The sequence below is a fragment of the Tachysurus fulvidraco genome, chromosome 3 (assembly GCF_022655615.1).
Source record: "Tachysurus fulvidraco isolate hzauxx_2018 chromosome 3, HZAU_PFXX_2.0, whole genome shotgun sequence".
NCBI classification, from domain to species: domain Eukaryota; kingdom Metazoa; phylum Chordata; class Actinopteri; order Siluriformes; family Bagridae; genus Tachysurus; species Tachysurus fulvidraco.
In genome coordinates this window covers 21,180,771-21,201,570 of record NC_062520.1, presented here as the reverse complement: position 1 = coordinate 21,201,570, position 20,800 = coordinate 21,180,771, and the positions used below count along the sequence as shown (strand labels likewise).

The window sequence follows — 20,800 nt, the reverse complement described above, 5'->3', positions numbered from 1 at the left end:
CAAGTAAAACATCTCTTTGCAGGGAAGGGGTTTCTATGTATTTTTGTATTTGTGTAATGCAGGGTGAGCAGTTAAAGAGATTTTTTTATTAAAAAACATACATGCTAAAGACCTGTCCTTAAATAGGAATTTATCTCATATACTCAAAATATATATATCTCTAAATACAAAGTTATTAAACTAAAAAAGGTACAAAATGCATAAATGTAATGCTTGACAATGCAGCAGTATAAACACGTGCTAGTATCAGAAATGTGTGTAGAAATGAAAAGGCAAGATCATCCACAGTGCTTTTTATTTTAACACAAGCCTGTATGTTGGTGAGTTTCTAGCAGTGCAGGACTTATGGAAAAACGCAAAATCAGGATTGCAGTTTGTGTACACTCCGCTACTCTTTATTCCTTCTAGCTTGTTAAAAAAGCTGCACTGATCAGCAAAGCAAGGCGCAGCAGTGTGCACTGCACTTATCACATCTGGTTTAATAAAATGAAATAGAGCTTCACCATCCTGCCATTTCACTGTCTACTATCACCCACTTAGACTTATTCACCATGAGCTTTGCTGATGTAGCTCAGTGAGATCAGAAAACTCATAGTTTTGTGAGCATAAAAGTGGGATTTTATTACAAAACATCACCAGTCTTCGAATTTCAGTTGTAGATTTTTAAAGTCTAGTTGATAATTTTAGGATATTTGTTAACAGTACTATGTGTAGATTAATCAGCCCTGCTGCTAATTTCCATTCCTTTCATTAAACTTACAGTATAAATTCTCACCACTGGCACAGATAAACTATTACTCTAAAACATTCACACCCTGAACACTTTATTAGGAACACCTGTACCCATGCACAGTGTAATGCATAAAATTATCAACCTTCACAATGGGAGAAAAATGTGATCTCGGTGATCTTGACTGTGGCATGATTGTTGGTGCCAGACAGGGTGGGTGGAGTATTTCTGTAACTGCTGATCACTTAGGATTTTCCACGCACAACAGTCTCTAGAGTTTACTATAAATGGTGCAATAAAAAAAACTTTAACTGAGCAGCAGTTCTGCAGATGGAAATACCTTGCTGATGAGAGAGATCAACAAAGAACAGCCTGATTGTCCTGCCAAGCTGACAGAAAGGTTAGAGGAACGCAGATAAGCACTGTTACGGTTCTGCTCAGCTACAGTTGTGCTGAGCAGAAAAGCAGAAACGAACCCTACATTAGTATAGGGTGCTCTGTGAGTGTATATGTACATGAATATGTATATGTTTTAAAATGTAAACATTTGTGTGCGGTCTGCGGAGCATCATACGGGGTAATTACCATAAGAAGCCATTCCAGACCAACCTGATGTAAGAAGATGCTACTAGAACTTTCCACACTCATCTGCATGTGCTTAGAATTATGAAAGCAACCCAAAATTATTCATATTCAAAGAGTCATCTCCTCTTTCAAAATTCCTGAATGCAGACAAACGCTCATTCTTGTGCTCCTCAAGTGCACCTGTTTCCTCCCCTTAAATCACTGTGAGGACAAAGCCAGCTGTCTGGTGCATATACATGCCTGTTTTGGTGTTTCCTCCCTTATAGGTGATGCGCTGTACAGCATCCAGCAGAGACTCCTTGTCCCTGTAGGAGCTGAGCTTGAACTCAGTCCTGGCATCATCGCTGAACTGAACGATGGCCACCTGTCAAAGACGAAATTAGGAGCGTTTATCAAGCCTGTGGTCTTGGATTTGTGCTATGCTGAATTTGGTGTGAGCCAAGTTAAACCCAAAAATCTTTCTGACCTTGAAATGGAACGCTCTAGTGTGCTATTTCCTACAATTCTCGGCTGTTTTTATGAGTGAGATTGACTAGTGTGTTTGAGTATGAGTGACTCTGGCAGCATTCTGATCTTTTCTTTCATTCTATTTTGTTTTATTGGCTTTATTTGATTTACGCAGTGTTTTCCTTGTAGCACATCCATGACTTGTTGCAGTGTACCCTGATGAGGTCGGTGAGCTTGATGGATATCTTTTGGCTTTGACCTAGTGTGTCTAGACTGGTGGTATTTTACTTAATACTTTCCCTCTTGACCAGGCTAAACATTTGCCAGTGTGGTTTTTACAGTCTACCCAAAAATAGCCTTTCCTATGATGCCCTGGGTAAGTGAACTCAAGCTACTTCACAAAATAATGTAGAACATAAAGTTATGCTTGTATTAATACTGTAAACTGAAGATTAACTGAATAAATCTCATTACTGAAAAATATATATATACATATACATACATACATACATACATACATACATACATACATACATATATATATATATATATATATATATATATATATATATATATATATATATATATATATATATACACACACACACACACACACACACACACACACACACACACACACACACACAAATGTGACATTCCAGTTGTGTAATGGGATTGATCTGCATGTTTAAATGATCCCAGCACACCTGTGTTCCTTCGGGACCAATGATATCCAAAGCCCCAGTGGTGCTGTATAGAAAGCGGATGATCTTCTGGAAGTTGTCATCTCCTATGCTCCAGGAACCGTCTACCAAGAACACCAACTCTGCTTTGGCTGCTTTACAAACTAAAAGAGGAAAAGAGGTGTGTGGGGGGTGGGGGGTGGGAGAGAGTTGGAGTGGGGGGTGTGAGTGAGATTTCCCAGAGACAGAAATTTCATTACTTTATAGATGTTGCAATACAACAGATGATCCCCATATTTGTAAGATGTCTATTTTTCTTCAACTTGGCTTTCTGACAAGACCCTTATTACCATAGGTAAGATAACAATAAGCTGCTAATTAATTCCCAGCTACCTTATTCCTGTCTTTTTTGGAAGAATGTTAATGCCTTCAAAGCATTTAATGTTAAACATAGTTCCTAGCCTCAAAGGGGTGATGGAGAACCCCCAGGGGAATGCACTTAGCCATGAGATCTACTGTATGGGAGCATAAATTTCCTGTAAGCATAGTGCTGTGTTTAGCTTTTCTGAGATAATATTTTTCTTTTGATGAAATTCCAATTTAGCGAATTTAAATTATGAGAGAGAGAGAGAGAGAGAGAGAGAGAGAGAGAGAGAGAGAGAGAGAGAGAGAGAAAAACTTTCTTTGCACAGCATAATCCTTAATCACATTAACTCATAAGTTGTGTATTTATGTCCAGTTGGACATGACACTCAAAATGTTCACTAAAATTCAACCCTAGGTATCTTTAGTCGGTGCCTTGGTGAGGAGTAATGCTGTACATATCTGTCATTGCCACTTGTGTACAATAAGATTTTTTCTGCATATTAATCGAATTATGTGGCTCAAAGAACTAGAAAGGTTAGCTGTCAGATCAGACATGCATTACTGAAAGGTCACACAGCTCATAGGGACCTAGCAGACCAACATAATACAAAGCTGATTAGTGAAAACAGTACAAAATTCCCCCTTTACCACCCTTCCTCTATTTTCCTCTCTTTTTTCCTCCCTTGTTACCTTCTTTAGCTGATGGGATGGTGGGAACTTGGGCCGTGGTGGGAGGTGGAGGCGGTGGCTGGGTTGGAGCTGGTACTATAAAAGAAAAAATAAAACAAAACAAATCACACAATATCTCACCAAAAAAAAAAACAGCTGTGTGACTTCAAGTCTAAGGACGGCTGCATTGCTTTATTCTGGGCTGGTTCAATCTGATTCCCAGACAATGACAGAGTGTGCAGACAGAGTGCAGCTCTGTTTACCTCGTTGGCTAGGAAGCCGTCTGAATCATTGACCTGTTACCGCTGCCACTCACTGACACACAGATATGCGTGTTGGGAAAAAGAAGAGAATTGCCGAAACATTGCAGCTGTCCAAAGAGCTGAGAGGAAATCCACTACGTCTATATTTTCCCTTCCCCTTACGTGGTAGCATCATACAATTTGAAAATGAGTCATCTCAGTGACAGTGAGTCATTTACGTGTGGTGTCCACGATGGTGACAGCAGGGCCCTCCATGTTCTCTAGCTGTGTGTAGACGCTGATCTTGTACTGCAAGTTAGGCGACAGGTTGAAGAAACACTGCCTGGAGGCACCACCACTTACTCTGTGCTCCTCTTTGTGACCATCTGCAAGTAAAAGCAACCTGAGTTGAATGAAGAATACATACACTGAGGAGTGATGCTCTCTTGACAACAATTTGAGTTCAGCTCTAACCTAATTGGAAAAAACAAACAAATCCAAGTATCAAAATTATTTGGAGCAGGTGACTAAATCCTACAGGGCAACACATCCTGAGCAAGACAATAACACATGATACTCCACAGGCCACAAGTTATGGTCACTTCTTATATAACACTGACTCTTCTACACTACAAAATAAGAAACAATGTGAATACACTGGATATGAGAAAATTGTATATGGTCAGAGTCAAGACAAATAATGATAGAAGACAGGTGCTCTAATAGCTGCCATTCATCACCTTTGAAGCTGTAATTATTTTTCAAAGCCATATGGGAGTCAGAGAAAATGAAAAATGCACCAGGTTCATATATTCAGATCGGTCAGTGAGGTCAAAGAAAAGTGAATTATAGAAGAGATTCTATCCCTTCTTAGTATAAACACCCAGTTCTTGCATTCCCTTTCTGTGATTCTCTGTTACCATCTCTGCTCTCACTTTGAATAATGACTGCTATGACTGGACTCACATTAAAATTTATGGCACTCTATGAGGACACATGTCTCCACATGACATTGATAATAGTGCATCCAGAAATAATCACAATCTGCTAACAAGAACTGATCAAATATGGTTTCAATCAGATTTGTTAGCTGGGTTGTGAGCTTCTCAAACAACGGGATGTGAAGTTTCATTATTTAAAGCTTGCTGTAAAACAAGCAAGGTATATCTCCATAAAGAAAACTGCTATCCTTCAGTCTCGGTTGTTCAGTGCATGTATCTGACTGTGTGAGTTACATTAGACACCTCCGGAGTACCTGCACAATAGAGCATCCAAGAGGTTCACTGCTTAAAAATAATAATTTCTTGCAATGTATTTATAATATAATTACACACAATGCAGCTAGTGAGTTGGATCTGGTTTCAGTAGTGCCACCGCACTGAAATCTCCTGTGCTATGAGTCCTGAATGTCAAAGGAAATGGCGAATTTAAAAGGCTTTCCAGAGGAGCAGAACTGCTAAGGCTTCAGGGATGAGAAAAACATAAAATGCATTAAATAAGAGCAGTGCTGTGTCAAATCAGAACATAAGACCTGTCACACCATGCCATCAAGAACATAGAAGGAACGCAGTGACTGCTGGAAAGAGTCAAAGCATATCCGATTCTTTCAAATCACAGATCTCTGGTTAGAACTGAAAATGGCAATGATTCCCTTTGATGAAATCTCTGTGTGTGTGTGTGTGTGTGTGTGTGTGTGTGTGTGTGTGTGTGTGTGTGTGTGTGTGTGTGTGTGTGTGTGTGTGTGTGTAACTCACTGAGCAGTGACTCGATGATGACCCTGTAGAGGGAGGCCTGGCTGACAGGCTGCCACTGTGCACACATGCTGTTCATCCGCACCTGGTACGTACCGAGGCCACTGACTCCCAGAAACACTACAACACACAACAGCTATTATCAGGACACAAAATGTTCAGACATACTGTAAAACTTCATGTTTATATTTAATTTGTATGACATCTCTAAATAATAAAAGGACAATGGGTGTTCTGGCTGTACAGCTCAAGTTTTAGTCATTTCTATACATACTTTATGTCATCATCTCTAGCGAGGTCCAAAATGTCATGCATATGGTAATAATCTGAGATTATTTTCCATTCGGTATTTTAGGTACAAAACAGTTACAAAATCTATTAAAAAAAATTAAAGATCCCTGCGTGCATTCAGACGACACTGATGGATTTGATCTACAATCATCAGAATGTTTTGCACCAACTTGTGGAGTCCATGCAGCTCAAGTGGATACTGCCATTAAAGCAAAACAGGGACAAACCTGATACTAAGAAAACTATAAAACTATTCATGAAAATTCATTCATGAATGCTTCTTGAGCATAGAAGCATTTTCACTGGCTCTTTCTGACTTTTAAACCTCACCGTAATAGGCTATGAGCTACATGATTGTGTCTATTTTAATGCAAGTGTATCTTTGCATGAAATTGGGAGGAACTCTTTTGTCTGTCTTTAATAAAATCAACAAGTCATAAGACACACATCACAAACATACTGTAGCTAAAATAATTTATGACAAAAGCTTATTGGTTGGTTTCAAACAACACACCGCACAGCTGCCTTTATATACAGTGTGTCCTATACAAGGTGTCAAAGTTGTAATTCCATATTTAACCATTTCAAACGTTTGGAATTAGTCCTTAATTTCTTTAATTACATTTTATTGGCTACCAGCTGCTAAAGGAAGAAAAAGGTTTAACCAGTCAGAATCATGTATTTTTCCTGTTCTTTTCTCAGCTTGCTACTGTATACTCAGGCAACCATAGGCAGAAACAATAAGATTGAATATGGTATGATATCACTTCCCCATATTACTAGCATATTTTTCAATGGAACTGCCATAAAGGCATTTACGACAATGCTATTAAAATAGAAGGAAAGACTGGTTGATGGTTGATTGTGTCTTTAAGGATTAAATAATAAACTGATGTCGGCATCATTTTTGCTAATGACCGGCATTTATGAAAGTGTTGCAATGATCGATATAACTGCACAGATCATGCTGTGATTTTATGAATTCGTCACTGATGCATGTTAAAAAAAATGTATGAAAATTTCAATTGATATGCTAAATGTGTAGATAAAACATTCACACGTTAAAAAAAAATGGCTTATTCGCAAAGCTTTGGAGTGTGTGCTGGTAGAATCTGAAGGAAAAGAAAGCATAAGGTTCAAACAGCATGCCGCTGTTCAAATGCTGCTTCTGTAGGCGTGCTTCCAAATGACTGGTCCAAACCAGATATTGTTTTTTTATAGAAACCACACAAAATGTGCTTTGTGAAAAAAAACAACTGCAAAAAAAGGGCTTTCTTTTCTAAATTCTTAACAAATTTCAGTACAAGCCAAAGCCATAAGCCACATCTTGTCTAGATTGCTGAGTACAATACTCCTCTCATGGTTTACCGTAAAACAGACTGTGAATTCTAATATTTGATTACAGCTTCGGCGATGATGTTCGCTCCCTGTGGATGAATTCTGGTTTCTGCACCATGAATCATGACAGACATCAACACACATCAATAACATTTGGTGGCATGAATATTCACAGAAAAAGCTTTTAATTCATTAACGGTGCATTTAGGAGGCTGAATATAAAATGACGAAGGCTTTTTCGTTGTTTATCTGTCTAAAAAAGCCTGACACAGCATACAGTTTGCACCAAACATATGGTACAGTACAGAAGACTAGCCTTCAGAGTTTTGAATAATGCATGCCATAAACCTTCCCTTTCTGTTATTAGTTACATTATTTTAATGAGCTATGTTCATGCTGAGAGAAGCTTCTGGCTTTGGATGATAAAATAGAGTCAATTGAAACATTTGGTATTGTGGGTTTAATTATTTAAAGGTCAAATTAATACTTTATGAGCTATATAAATAAATCAATGAAGAAAGTATTTTGCCAACATTTTATATTTAGCTATTAATACATACCATATAAATCCATAAATCTAATCTCAAAAAGCATGTCTAACAGGAGGCTGAAAATGTGTTTGAATCTAACAGCTGCCTTCCAGTAAACAGTTTTTTTTTTCCAAACAGTTAGACAGTATTATTTTGTCATCATAAGACAATAACATTTTAACACCGTCTTCATTTTACTGACACATATGGAGAGTCACTAAATAGGATCTGATGATGGGTGGCAGATATGTCTTGTGGTGTGTTTGAGGCAGCTACATGACAAAAAAGGATCTTTCTATAAAAACGTCCCAATACTTTGGCATCCTATCGCTATACTTTCTTATCTAGGTAAAGTAAATTGAGAGAGTGACACAATGGCACACCAGAATTCTTTTATCTTCCCGCAGGCCTCTCTGGGAAAAAAAAAAAAAAACTCAATCTACTTGCTATTTGATGAGAAAAGCTCAGAAAATGTATTAGTTTGTGATAAAGCCTGTGCTATCACATTTATATGCATAGGACTGTTATTGCAGTTGCTGTGTATCTGGACATTAATATTCCTTTGGCTATCTGTTATAAAAACCATCTCTATTTCAGAAAAGATCTTAACAGATTGATTATCACAGCATATCAGGTCTAAGTTTAAATAGAATAATGGTCACCACAAAGGAAGAATTTTAGTTCACTAGGCTTATACTGTAGCTAAATGTAATGAAAAAGACTATGACACTCCACTGAACATCCTTTCAACACATTTAGTACTGTTTGATGTATATTGTTATCATTATTCTGTATACGTTTCCTTAGTGAATGGATTTCCTTTAAAGACTTTTTTCAGGCTTAACTATTATGGACCTACATCTATAGCTGGATTCCTAAATCTGAAGCTGCACCAAATAATCGCTTGGCCTTTCATTGTGCAATCAAATCCTGACATCTCCAAATCTATCCTTATCAGAGAGCTAAGGGAACCAAAATATTCTACACTCTCAAAGTATGAGGGATGGTATATTCTTCCCCCCATTGTCATACACAGTAACTGTAGCCAATCATGAATGCACTAGGGACTAGGGCAGATAGCTCTTTCCTCCGAGTGCCCTATGAAACAGCATGAGCAACAGTTAAAAAACATGTGGTTAGGTCTAATCTATTATCACTGAGGAAACATGTGGTAGACTACACCCTCTCCTGGGAAGTGAGATGTGAGCAAACATCAGGAAAAACTGCAGCAGTGTCATCTAGGACAGTGATTCCCATCCCCCGGTCCCCGGACCGGTGCCGGTCTGTGGACCCGTTAGTACCGGGCCTTGAAATATTCCCAGAATTTTTAAAATAATAATAATAATTGTCTTTTTTAAGTGCTATGACATGTCATGTTATTTAATCCAAAACATAAACAATAAATAAATTAAAATGTGTTTCTTTGAGCGCCTTGTAATTGCTTAGCAGCGTGTCGTATCTGAACGGACTGCAAAAAAAGCGAGGTGCACCTGAAGTGACCGAAGTACGTGGAGAGATGAGCGGGCCTCAGCAAACTTCAATGGCTAATTTCATTGCGGGCAGTTGTGGTAAAAGGAAAGGCAATGACCAACTCGAAAATAGTGAGAGAGAAAAAAAAGTCAAGCTTCAATCGTAAATACGATGCCTCATACATTAGGTATGGATTTACAACAACAGGCGATTCCGTGGCGCCAAATCCGTTGTGCGTTATTTGTGGAGAAAAACTCTGCAATGAAGCAATGAAGCCGTCAAAACTTGACGGCACTTAACCAGCAAACACCAAACTCTCAAAGACAAAACGGAGGAGTTATGATGTTCTTTTGGCTGCCAGGCAATCCCATGGGCCTCACTGATATGGATATCAGACTGTAAGCTGGTTTTCTTTCATATTTGTGAAGCAGACCTTTTCAAATTTCATTTTATTGTATCCTGGAATTTGTGTGCATTGTTTTGGATGCATACTGTATATGTTTTTTATGGAGGCCCAGGAAGAACAAATAGGCTATAGTAATATCAATAAGCAGTTCAGGTTCTGTTCTCATTGGTCTGGTCTGGTATTTTTTGTTAAAAGTTGAAGCTTAATCTCTAATTTTATACTTTTAAAAATTATTGGCTGAAATCACTGTGTGTTTGCTACAGTATTGTATTCTAAATCTGTCTGACTGTTGAAACTGGCTCTTATTTTCATACAATTAGCCTTTGTTGTCACCTGTTGGTGAGTGAAAACACTAAGTTGCTGTTGAAGTGATTGTCTTTAGTGGTTCTGGAGAGATTTGACAGGTGAAATGGACTGGTATTTTCATACAATTTGCCATTACTGCCACCTGCTAGTGAGTGAGTGCTGTGTAAGTTGCTTTTGAAGTAGACCTAATTGTATGGGAGAAAAGGGAAACATTTTGCGAACCGGTCTGAAAGTTTAAAAAGATTGGTATATTCCTACAAGTTTGTAGCCACCATGTTCATTATATGCAATTAAATGATGTTTTACACAGTGATATGTTCCAAACGATGCATCTTAAAATTGAGGCATTAAAAATGGTAAAACTGGCCCCTGGAATTTTTTTTATGAATAATCTGGTCTCTGGCACAAAAAAGGTTGGGAACCCCTGATCTAGGACATCTGACCTGACTTGCCAGACTGTCTGTATATGTATATTAGGAAAAAAACACAATACCACTGTGTACCATCTGTATCTGGAGAGAGCTCAATATATCCATATCTCAGATTTAAAGCTAAACAAGAATCTGTGGCCTAAAACTGAAGTCTTTTCATTTTTTCATTTCTTTCTTTTTTTCTCAGCACTGTCATTATGATCTGTGAATTCTGGCTCTGGATTCAGTTTCACAACCACAGCTACATTGCTCAATTCATAATCCTAAACAGAGAGGTTTTTTATTTGTTTTTTTTTCCACCTGCCTGCAATCATTTTTAAGAAATTGGTTCTTTTAGTAGGTTCTATTTCCCAAAATGCAAGCAAACTAAGCTTGTTAACCTAATAACTATTAACCCACCACAACCCTGACCAGGCAGTAAATGTGTCAGCACCACATGATAGTTCTGCTGGTTCACGTAACACTTCTGTTCCTAACTAGATATCTTCTGAATCTTTCTGGCAGACTTTTGAAAAATAAATCGAGCTCCTCCAATTGATATCTATATTTGTATTTGTTTAAAACACATTTCTGTTCCCTCTGAATAATATTTTAGAGTTCAGTTGAATCCCTATTTGTGTGTGTGTGTGTGTGTGTGTGTGTGTGTGTGTGTGTGTGTGTGTGTGTGTGTGTGTGTGTGTGTGTGTGTGTGTGAGCGTGTGACAGACTTACGTGTCCTTGCTGTGCCAGTTAGAGGCTCACTAGAGCCTGTTGTGTATGAAGAAATGACCTTAACGCTGTATTCAGTGCCAGTCAGCAGGTTGAGGATCAGCAGTGTGTTCACATCTTCTCCTACAAATGTCTCCAGAGCAGGACCCGACACTGAACATGTAACAGAACAAACAAACAAACTCACAAACAGCAGCATATATACTGTACATCCACCCCAAAGCTATGCTCGTTTAAATTTAAATTCATGTTAAATATGAATTCTGCATTAATTCACTACTTAGCAACACCATCACAAAACTAATTTCACCTGAAGGGTGTTAATCAGGCAGGGATTTAGCGTGCTCCATTGCACAGAATAGTACAAAAGAAAATGACAATTAGAGTTCAGCGTAGCAGAAGACAAATAATGAAAAAGGAAAACAACATAGACCAAAGCTCACTCACCCCAGTAACTTCAGAGAAAGATCACAGACTAAATTAAAGTGTAGATAACAAAGGAACAGCTGATCCACACAAATCCATCGAATATTAAAGTGTAGATTTTCTTGACCCATTACTCAATACCCATACAGTACTCACACATATGCAAACCTAGCAGATTTCTGATAACTAATAACCAAATGAGCAGCAGTTTTATGATGTATCTGCAGTGTGTGCAGTTCTGCTTATTTAAGAAGTTATTAAACAGAGGTGGAGTAGCCACTTCTCTCCACCACAGACTCGACAGTTAATATAAATCAGAAGTTTATAGAAGCTCAATTTGAGTCTCTCATCAAAAGTGCTTCAGTGGAAACACTGAAACTGAGTGATGTTTTTCCTTCTGGTGTTCTACACAACCAAAAGTAGTGTCTGTTTACAGCTGAAACGAATCCTGCAGATGGAAGAATGGTCAGATTTAGACCAGCAGATGTAAAAACAGATGTCTGCACACAATTTCAGCAGCAGCATTTATTCAGTTTGTCCATGTCTTACACATAAAAATGTTGTTTATAAACCTAAAGGCATTGCCATGTGTAAATTACATCAACTGTGGCACAACACTTTTATTTTATACTCTACTGCACAGACAGCAAACTGAAGAACAAAGGTACACTGCTATTTCATCATCATATTTTTCAATCTTAAGTAGAATTTTCCCCATTTTTACAGTTTTGGTAAACTTTTCCAAGTCCCAACAACAAGCCACCTCTCCCCATCTCATGGCAGATATGCTGTTTGTATGTATGTATTGTAAGGAGAGAGTTGGGAGCATGGTTAGTAGGAGGGTATACCAACTGGGGAGGATTGATAGCATTAGTAGTATGGCTTCCTCTAAACCCAGGGTTTTTCCTACATTGTAAATTTTTTGGCAGCCGCCAAAACGATTTTTTGTCCTGCCAAAGCCTTATTTGATGTGTAATTGGGTTTTGTGAGTGAAGCAGGCTACTGACGGAGTGATGGAGAGAACGAGCACAGCGCGCGCCCCCCACCCCCACCCCCTGCATGGGCACTCTCCGTCTTCAGTTCTGTCTTTGCTCTCTCCCTCGCATCAAAATCAACTGATCCTAAAGGTTGGTAGGCCGAATCCATGTTTCACGTGGTGCATTCAGAGAATATTTTTGCTGAATTATCGCTGGGTGTGAATTGCAGTCAAAAACATTTGCCTTATCTTCTCTTACAACTTGTCATGCAGCTGACATAACTTTAAATAAACGCAAAAAAAAAAAAATCTATCCAGTTATGAAGTGTTTTTTGTGTGTGTGTGTTTGTGTGTGTGTGTGTGTGTGTGTGTGTGTGTGTGTGTGTGTGTGTGTGTGTGTGTTGACAAATTTTTTCGAGATGTCCTAACAGCCAGGATTCCCACACAACACTAAAGTCCGATTCGCGACCTAATGACTCCTTTGAGCCGATTCATTATAATGAATGGTTAAAGCAATTGGTCTGCACGTCAATGTCTGAATCGATGTATGACAAACCATTACTTCTTAGAAGAACATACACATCTGAAATGAGAAAGTAAGTGTGCTTACCCCATTTAGCAAGAGAGTTTAGTAAAATGTAACCTTAATAATCCACATTATGTATAGGCCTATGACAATGTGTAGTAAATTACCTATAAAATCATTTAGCTTAAAGTTAGACTGGAGTGAGATGAAACTAGATCAAAGCTGTTGCTAGCGAGCTGCTAATTTTTTTAAATTTTATATAGTAAAAAATGACACTATTACACCTTTTAACGCTACGTTTTTAATGCTACTTTTTATTGATATGATTATACTAAAATGAAAAAGGACCAACATTTAGACGTATGCTGCAAGGTAGCTGTGGATGAGCCCCATCAGGATGAAATCGACTACAGAGATCTTATAAAAAGGTTCTACGGTGTTAATAAAAACAGACGAGTTAAATGTTCATCTGCAGGCTGTGATTTTTGTAAATAGATAAATTGTGATACCTTTGACATTTCAAATATACTATGGTATCGATGATGTTTACATGTAAAATAAGTTGTAATTGCTTTCTTTTACTACTGTATCTAGCCTGACAGTGATCGTTTTTTCATGAATAAATAGGATAAGAAAAAAATCACAAACTGTTTCTTTGTATTTATTTTAAATTTAACATTTATTGTCAATATTGGGCTTGCTGATCATGTGGGTACTAGGGTACTCTTTGCTGTGTGTGGATGACCAAGTCGGTCAGCCACCACCAAAGACCAATTTTGACCCAGGAAAAACCCTGAAACCATAATTTTATTTTAAACTGCTGCTTATGTGGCATCACAGGGCAATGTAACACATTCTGAGAAGAATATCACATTCTGAGAGGTACTACTGTATCTACCCTCTACATTAGCTCATCCATGATCTAACAGTCACATATTATTGAGCCACTCTGATCGAGAGGTGAAAGAGTGTCCCATCTCTCCCGCTCAAAGAACATTGCAATTTGTGCTCCTTAGATTCCCAGCCAATGAAGGGTGTGGCATGCTTGGGATTCAAACACACTATCTCCCAAAGATACAAATGCGTTTCTATGCATTTCTCAGGAACCTTTTATCTAGACCCACAAAATTAATCTTTGGTAAAGCCTCCCATGGAAAGGATTTTGTGGTTGTGAGCATGAAGATACACACCAGAAGTAGGCTGGTAGATGATCCTGTAGCCCATGGTGTGTGAAGACGGTGTGTCCCAGGTTAGGCGAAAGCGGTTGTACCATTCCTCAGACACCCTCAGGTTGCTTGGTGCAGTCAGTTGTACTGGCCAACAAAGAAAAAACGTAATTATAAAAAGGAGCAACTGTGTTTCTTCAAAGCCTACAGCAACTTTCAGCAGATGTTAGTTTTCAGTGTAAGACCAAACAGGTAACAGAAGCTACAACATTCATCACTGTCACATTTGCCAACCCTCCTAATTCACTCAGAGTCCCAATTATCACTGTCTTCACCCGGTGTTATACACAGCCAGGTTCACAAATCTCCCATATGGTTCTCATATTAACACACATTTTTATTACTTTTCCTCATTACTGGCATGCTAGTTCATTTTACCAACTGATGAAGATTTGATCAACACTGTCAAAAAACACTCAGCTGCATTGTTGTTCAGTTTATATAAGGCATGGTTTTACTTACTGATGCCTTTTATAGTCTAAACTATAAACAATTTTATGGTCTACACCCTTAAAATGACCCATTTTAAATTTAAACTGGAGTAATATTAGATGACTAAATAATTAATAAACTACAACAAAAGGACAAATATTAATTACTTTTTTTAATGGTCAAAGCTAGAACTCGTAAGGGTTCTATAGTTGTCCATCCATTGTTGTAAAGCCATACAAAAGATTGTGAAAGAATTTAAATCTAGAGTTCTTTTAAGAAGCTATGAGCCCATATATATCTACAAAGGAACATAAGTATTACATGACTTTCACAATCCTAGCCTTAAAATCGTAGCTTCTCTAAATAATACCCTCATCCTACTGACATTTGTTATATCCAACAATGCAGTAAGAAACAAGAAAAGATCAGATTAAAGAACCGATATTAATAAAGACAGTAATACATTGAACCAATACAAGCTCCAGTTCATTTTCAATTAGAGTTCACTGCAAGGTGTCCTTAACATTTCTAATGAGTTAGTCACAGAACAGCAAATTGTCATTGGAAAGTGATCATTGAGAGTGTGGTAAACAAAATCAATTCTATCAGCAGAAATAAGGCTAGTTTGATCACTTCATTACTGCTAGGAGAGTGGTGCTGTAACGGATGGCTTTCATTAAGCTTATTAAAGAATATAATCAATATTAGGCTGCCTGATTGAAAATGCATTCCACAGGGGCCAGGAATGAACCTCTGGCCTTAGCCAACTGCAACTAATGGTTGCTGAAAAGCTACAGGAATGGTGAGTTTTCTATTGTTTGCTCTTCTGAAACATTTTTTCTGATTCACAGTGGAGGCAGGCTTTGTATATCTTGTAATTGCATTGTTTACGATGTCTCTTTTTGCAGGTTGGAGAAATTGTGGCAACACAAATCACATTTTTAAAATCTGTACAGTAGCTGTAGATGATGTGAGGCCTTTAAGTGGATTTATTATTAAACAAACAGCAAGTGGTCCTACAACAATCTTACTTATCTGAACACTAGGAAATATATAATTTTTAGGCAACTCTTAAGGTTCCCTAACATAACATTATTTACTAAATAAGTTAGCATTTGACTCTTTATCTGCATGTGGATTGAACAAAAACAGAACCTAATGAGAAAATGACGATTTGTACACACACCTAGAAAACGTTTATTTAAATGGGGAATGTTTGATATAGTTATTAGGCAAGTATCCACTATTTGTATTCTTCTCTGTTATAATTTTGTACAAATGTTTTGTTAAAATAAAAACAAAGATCAGTGGCAAGTTATCACCTTAGGGTAATAATGTCATTTAATGTGGCATTAGAGGAAAGGGGGAAAGACTCACGTGTACGTCCAATAGAGGACAGAGAGAATGCGCCCTCTGGATCTTCTCCCTCTGGATAAATAGGGTTAACTGTGATCTTGTATTCTGTGTCTGAGAGAAGAGGCTGCAACATCACACTCTTTCTATTGCCTGGGACTAGCACCTGAAACATAGAAATGTAGCCGATAGAAAGGTATCAATTTTCATTTTTTTGTAAAGTGAAGATGAATCTTAGTTTTACTTTCAGGTTCACTAAAGGTGGCTTGCTTACTGAAATTAAAATGGACAGAGAGAGCTATCCATATTCCTGTAATCATTCTTCACAAACATCCCACCCCCACCCCCACCCCAATGGGGATCTCTGTGCAGCCAGCAGTTGTTACTATGTGAGTGCATGCCCATGTGTGATGAGAATGATAATGTTGGTCAGGAATTTATATCAAGCCAGGAAGTATAGAAATAATGTTTCTTAGATAACACTGCATCAATCATCAATTGATCAAAATTAAAACTTTTCAACGTTGTTTAAACTTTGACTTTCACCATCATTTATATTATTAAATAAGCATTTTTTTTTGTAAATTGACTGCCCTTGTTGAAGAATACTATGCATAATTTATTTATTTATTTATTTTACAAAATAGTTATTTTAAAAACTGAAAATTGGAAATTTGGACAGATACCAGAAACATGCTGCGCAGATAATCACAAATAGTCTAGTGGCCAAGATAAATCAGGATAGTGGTTTAGGTTAAATTACAGTAATGTTCAGAAGTAATATGAGGTGATTTACATTTTATATTTATCTATAAACAGACATAGGTGTGGTCATGCATAAAATGATTGAAGATCATTTATTTGAAGATTAATTATTTGATTTAACCTAACTTGACACAATGTAAAAAAAATATTTTAAAGCATAAATATTCAGGAAGGGTCAATTTCATTTATTTACTTTCATTCATTCACCTTTATTAATTGTTGCAGTAAATTTGGAGCCCATTCCAGCAACACTGGGTACAAAGTTGGTGAATTAATTTTGGATGGGATGCCAACCAAACCCAGGGCACCACAGACACAAACCTGAGAAGGAAACTTGAACCAGGGAACAAGTATATCTCTACATAATAACCAGAGCCAAAGACTCTGAGGCTACAAAGCTGCATGCTCCACTAGCATGTTACTGAAATGAATACTGTGCTGAAATTACCGAATATCAATAACACCTGAACAGATCTGATAATTTAAAGAAATATAAAAGTTGTTTTTACAAAGTAAAAATAACTAAATTTTTAACTGAAAAAATTATGAGAACTACAGCAGTAATAAATCAGTTGACTTAACACTGACACCTAACTTCTTAAAATAAGAGGAGCAGAGACTAATAATCTTTTTTATGTTTGTGTTGAACGACTTTACTAATTACAACAGATTTTAAAGACATGACCAACATGATTTTTTTTTAAATCTCAAAAAGAATTGATTAGCATGTTAAGCCAGGATTTTGATCATTTTAGCTCCTTTGTGTCCAACCTGCTGTGTTCAATGAGCCTTATCAAGTGTACATGTCGTCAGCCACTCTGCTGGAGGTACACGATCTCACACAACTCCTATTAGTGGAGCTGTCCACCAGACATGTGGTGCTGAAACCGGATAACTGGAGTTGCTTTCCTTATCTTGCTCTTTCCACATCTCTTTCTCTCTAAATGACTACATCCTCACATGACTCCTCTTCAGGACCACATGAGAATGTATTGTTCTCTGGTCTTCTTCCTACTCTCCCTTGAATTTTTTTTATCTATCCTTCTCACCATGTCTCTGTGGCCTAAATGTCAGTTGAAGAGATAATGGAATTTTCTTTGTCCTGCTCCTGCCTCCTTTATCTTTCTCTCGGCTTGACCTGGAGTGACTCGCTCTGAAAATTAAAACTCAAGTGTGGTTGATGGTAAGACATACACTCCAGCATGGAGTTGGAAAATAATTTAAAACTGTTTCTTTAAGGATAGCTAAATATTTTATCATCGGGAAACCGGGGTTCAGACGATTTTTCTCCGTTGGCCAGATCTCTTTTATTTTCAGAGTTGGCTGAACAGCGCCATTGCAGATTATAATCATGGCAAGCCAAGGTTGAATCAATGTCAATAAAATGTAGTTTAAAAACGACTGTGGCTTTCCAAATGCAACACCTGCTCAACCTCTCAGAAAGATTCTGCAGCTAAGAAATAACCGATTCAAGAGGCAGATGTGTATATACTACAGGGAATAGTGTTCAAAATACCCAAAGGGCACTGAGCCAGAGGCATTCCTTACAGCAACTTAAATGCACGAGAGAATAAACATCTCAAGGGCTACCTATCATAGTTTAAAAAAAAAGGTACTACAATGTACTAAGTAGGAACTGTATGTATTTAAGTATAGGTAAGTGTGTGGAAGGAAAGTCTTAGAGTTAAGGGGTTATGATTACTTTTGAGTCTTTCTCACTGCACAGTGGTAATAAATTTCTCATGTTATATCTGAGGTAAAAAAGAAGAAAATCCTGACATTACAGGACCTCACTGGAATACTACTGGTATAAAAAGCCCCAAAGCCCTGTTGATGGGAGCAAAAAGAGCATTGTTTCATCATCCAGACAAAATGATTTAGAGTTTTGACAAGTGACTGTTTTCTGGTGTATGTGTGGGCATGGTTTTTTAAATGTGAACCAAATATCCTAACAAGTATCTGACTGATCTGACTGACACACACACACACACACACACACACTCTTTCAAGCTGAGAGACAATTTAGTACAGCAAACCCGACTACCTGCAAGAGTGCCAATGGAAACCAGCGGACTGGTTTAGGATACCTGAGGTTAAAGATAGTGCTAGGTATATGTGTGGTCACTGATAAGCTGCATTATAAATTGTGTCATTTTAAGGTACTGCTCAATGATCGTAAGACATATATACTGTGTGTATAAGAGAGAGAGAGATCTCACCGATTCTTCTGCACGGTCTCCTCTCTGACTGACATAGGTCACTCTGTACATCTCAACATCTGCATCGTCCATGCCCCAGCTGACCTGCAGACTGTATGTGGTTTCATCGTCCACCCGCAGGTTGGTCACACCCAGCCGTGTCACTGAAAAACACAGCTAAGTGAGTTATCTCTTCTCATTCTCTGTCTCAATTCAACACCTCCCAGAAAAAGCATCACAAGTGCAAAAAATGCAACAGCAGGTTGTGAGACGCTGCTAATGGAAACCTGCCCACTTGCCACTAGACTAATGTAATAAACTATTAAAGCACAAACAATTCCGAAGTACAAATGATTAAGCCACTTAGCAGGCTGTGCCGCTGTGCTTTCTCCTGAAGCAGTAAACAATGTTTCTGCTGGACCGGTAAACAAGTGCCATCTGGCTCCTCCAGGATATAAGTCAGAGAGAAAGCAAAGAGACTGTGAACAAAGAGCTCTCTGCCTCTCACACTTTCTCCCTGTAGACCTGAGCACAAGCTTCTTCCACTGTCCGATTCACACTGCACAGCGGCACGACCAAACACACATCAGTCAACTCTCACCTGGTGGGGATGTAGAGGGGAAGGCCGTAGTAGCAGGCATGGGCACTGGAGAGAAAAAGTAAACAAGGTTTTTGTTAAGGTAATATAGACAGTAGGGTTCAAAAGTCTATTAGCAGAAAAATGCATTATTTCATTGAATCAAACTGACTTTACTAACAGAATTTAAAATAGACACAGGCAAAGAAATAAGATAATGTGATGTGCTTTAGTACTGATGACACACCATAGCACTTAAGAGAACCTAATTAATTTAGACAGTATTCCATAGTGGTCATTAAACCTAATAAAAGCACATCGACATTCATCTCAAAAAAAAGTTTTTCACATCATAATACTGTTTATGCTTTATTAAACCTGCACTGAATAGTATGACAAAGTCAGCTGATTTTTTTAATGCGATGTCTTACATGTAGTCTCTAATGCAGGTACGGCACTGCTCTCAGCCTCATCACTGTAGATAGCAGACAGCAGCACTTCATACTCAGTAAGAGGAGAAAGATCATTCACCACATGGGTATTAATGCTGCCTGGTACAACCATCTTTATAACACATAAAAGAAAAAATGGGTAAAAATAGATAAGGAGACACGACAGCCTGCATTTAGACTTTAGAGTTGTATTATAGTAGAACATTTGTGTATGCACGATTTGATATTTATTTGATAAAGATGTAGTAATAAGCTGTATCACATATCACATACAGTATTATATCACAGGCTTTTGTTTCCATACATCCAAAAACATATACAGAGTGTAATGAACAGTTGCACACATGTTCTGGCTTACAGAATCAGTGCTGAATGAGACAAAGGATACAGAAACACATCTCAAGCAACAGAGAGTACTGTAAAACTAAATGCACATATTTGGATAATGCTTATTTTTCTGTATCAAAAATGCATTGCATAGACTTATTGTATTGAATTAAACGTTTGTGTATCATTACCCCTAATATCAGTTTAAGCTACTGTAGAAGCAAACATGGTAGCATTTCTCTATGACCTCTGCAAGTAGAGAAACTAACTGACTGCACCACTGAAACTAATAGTTCTTTGATATTTATCAGCAGCTGGGTACAAATGATCACAAACACAATAGATTCCGATTTTACGTTTCATCATACTATGAAGATTTGTGAAACTATGTCTGCGACTGTGGGTCATGGAGCTGCAGTGCCATTCCAGCCCCATCTCATGGCGTGTCATTATTTTCTGCTCCGACGGCTCTCAGTAAACATATTGACCTGCAGCGCTATCTGTAAAGTACAGCTGTACCAACTCCAGGCCAGTCATAAAAACCTCTGATGCATTTTACTACATACAAACACACACACATCACACACAC

The 20,800-nt window shown here is 37.8% G+C and overlaps 1 protein-coding gene across 7 annotated transcripts in view; it reads right to left on the bottom strand.

The window, feature by feature from the left end:
• col14a1a (collagen, type XIV, alpha 1a) overlaps nt 1-20,800 on the bottom strand; it is an 82,625-nt gene that overhangs the window by 29,450 nt on the left and 32,375 nt on the right. For all 7 annotated transcript variants that reach the window (XR_003441017.2, XM_027149565.2, XM_047811357.1 and 4 more), the window contains 11 exons: nt 19,864-19,996; nt 19,457-19,501; nt 18,877-19,019; nt 15,917-16,058; nt 14,072-14,194; nt 10,957-11,106; nt 5,477-5,593; nt 3,962-4,108; nt 3,502-3,576; nt 2,470-2,609; nt 1,556-1,679 (listed from right to left, as the gene is read on the bottom strand). Coding sequence is in view for 6 of the 7 variants with exons in the window: in XM_027149565.2 (XP_027005366.1) it covers nt 1,556-1,679; nt 2,470-2,609; nt 3,502-3,576; nt 3,962-4,108; nt 5,477-5,593; nt 10,957-11,106; nt 14,072-14,194; nt 15,917-16,058; nt 18,877-19,019; nt 19,457-19,501; nt 19,864-19,996 (1,339 nt within the window). In the remaining variant the exon portion in view is untranslated. The remainder of the gene's footprint in view (nt 1-1,555; nt 1,680-2,469; nt 2,610-3,501; nt 3,577-3,961; nt 4,109-5,476; nt 5,594-10,956; nt 11,107-14,071; nt 14,195-15,916; nt 16,059-18,876; nt 19,020-19,456; nt 19,502-19,863; nt 19,997-20,800) is intronic.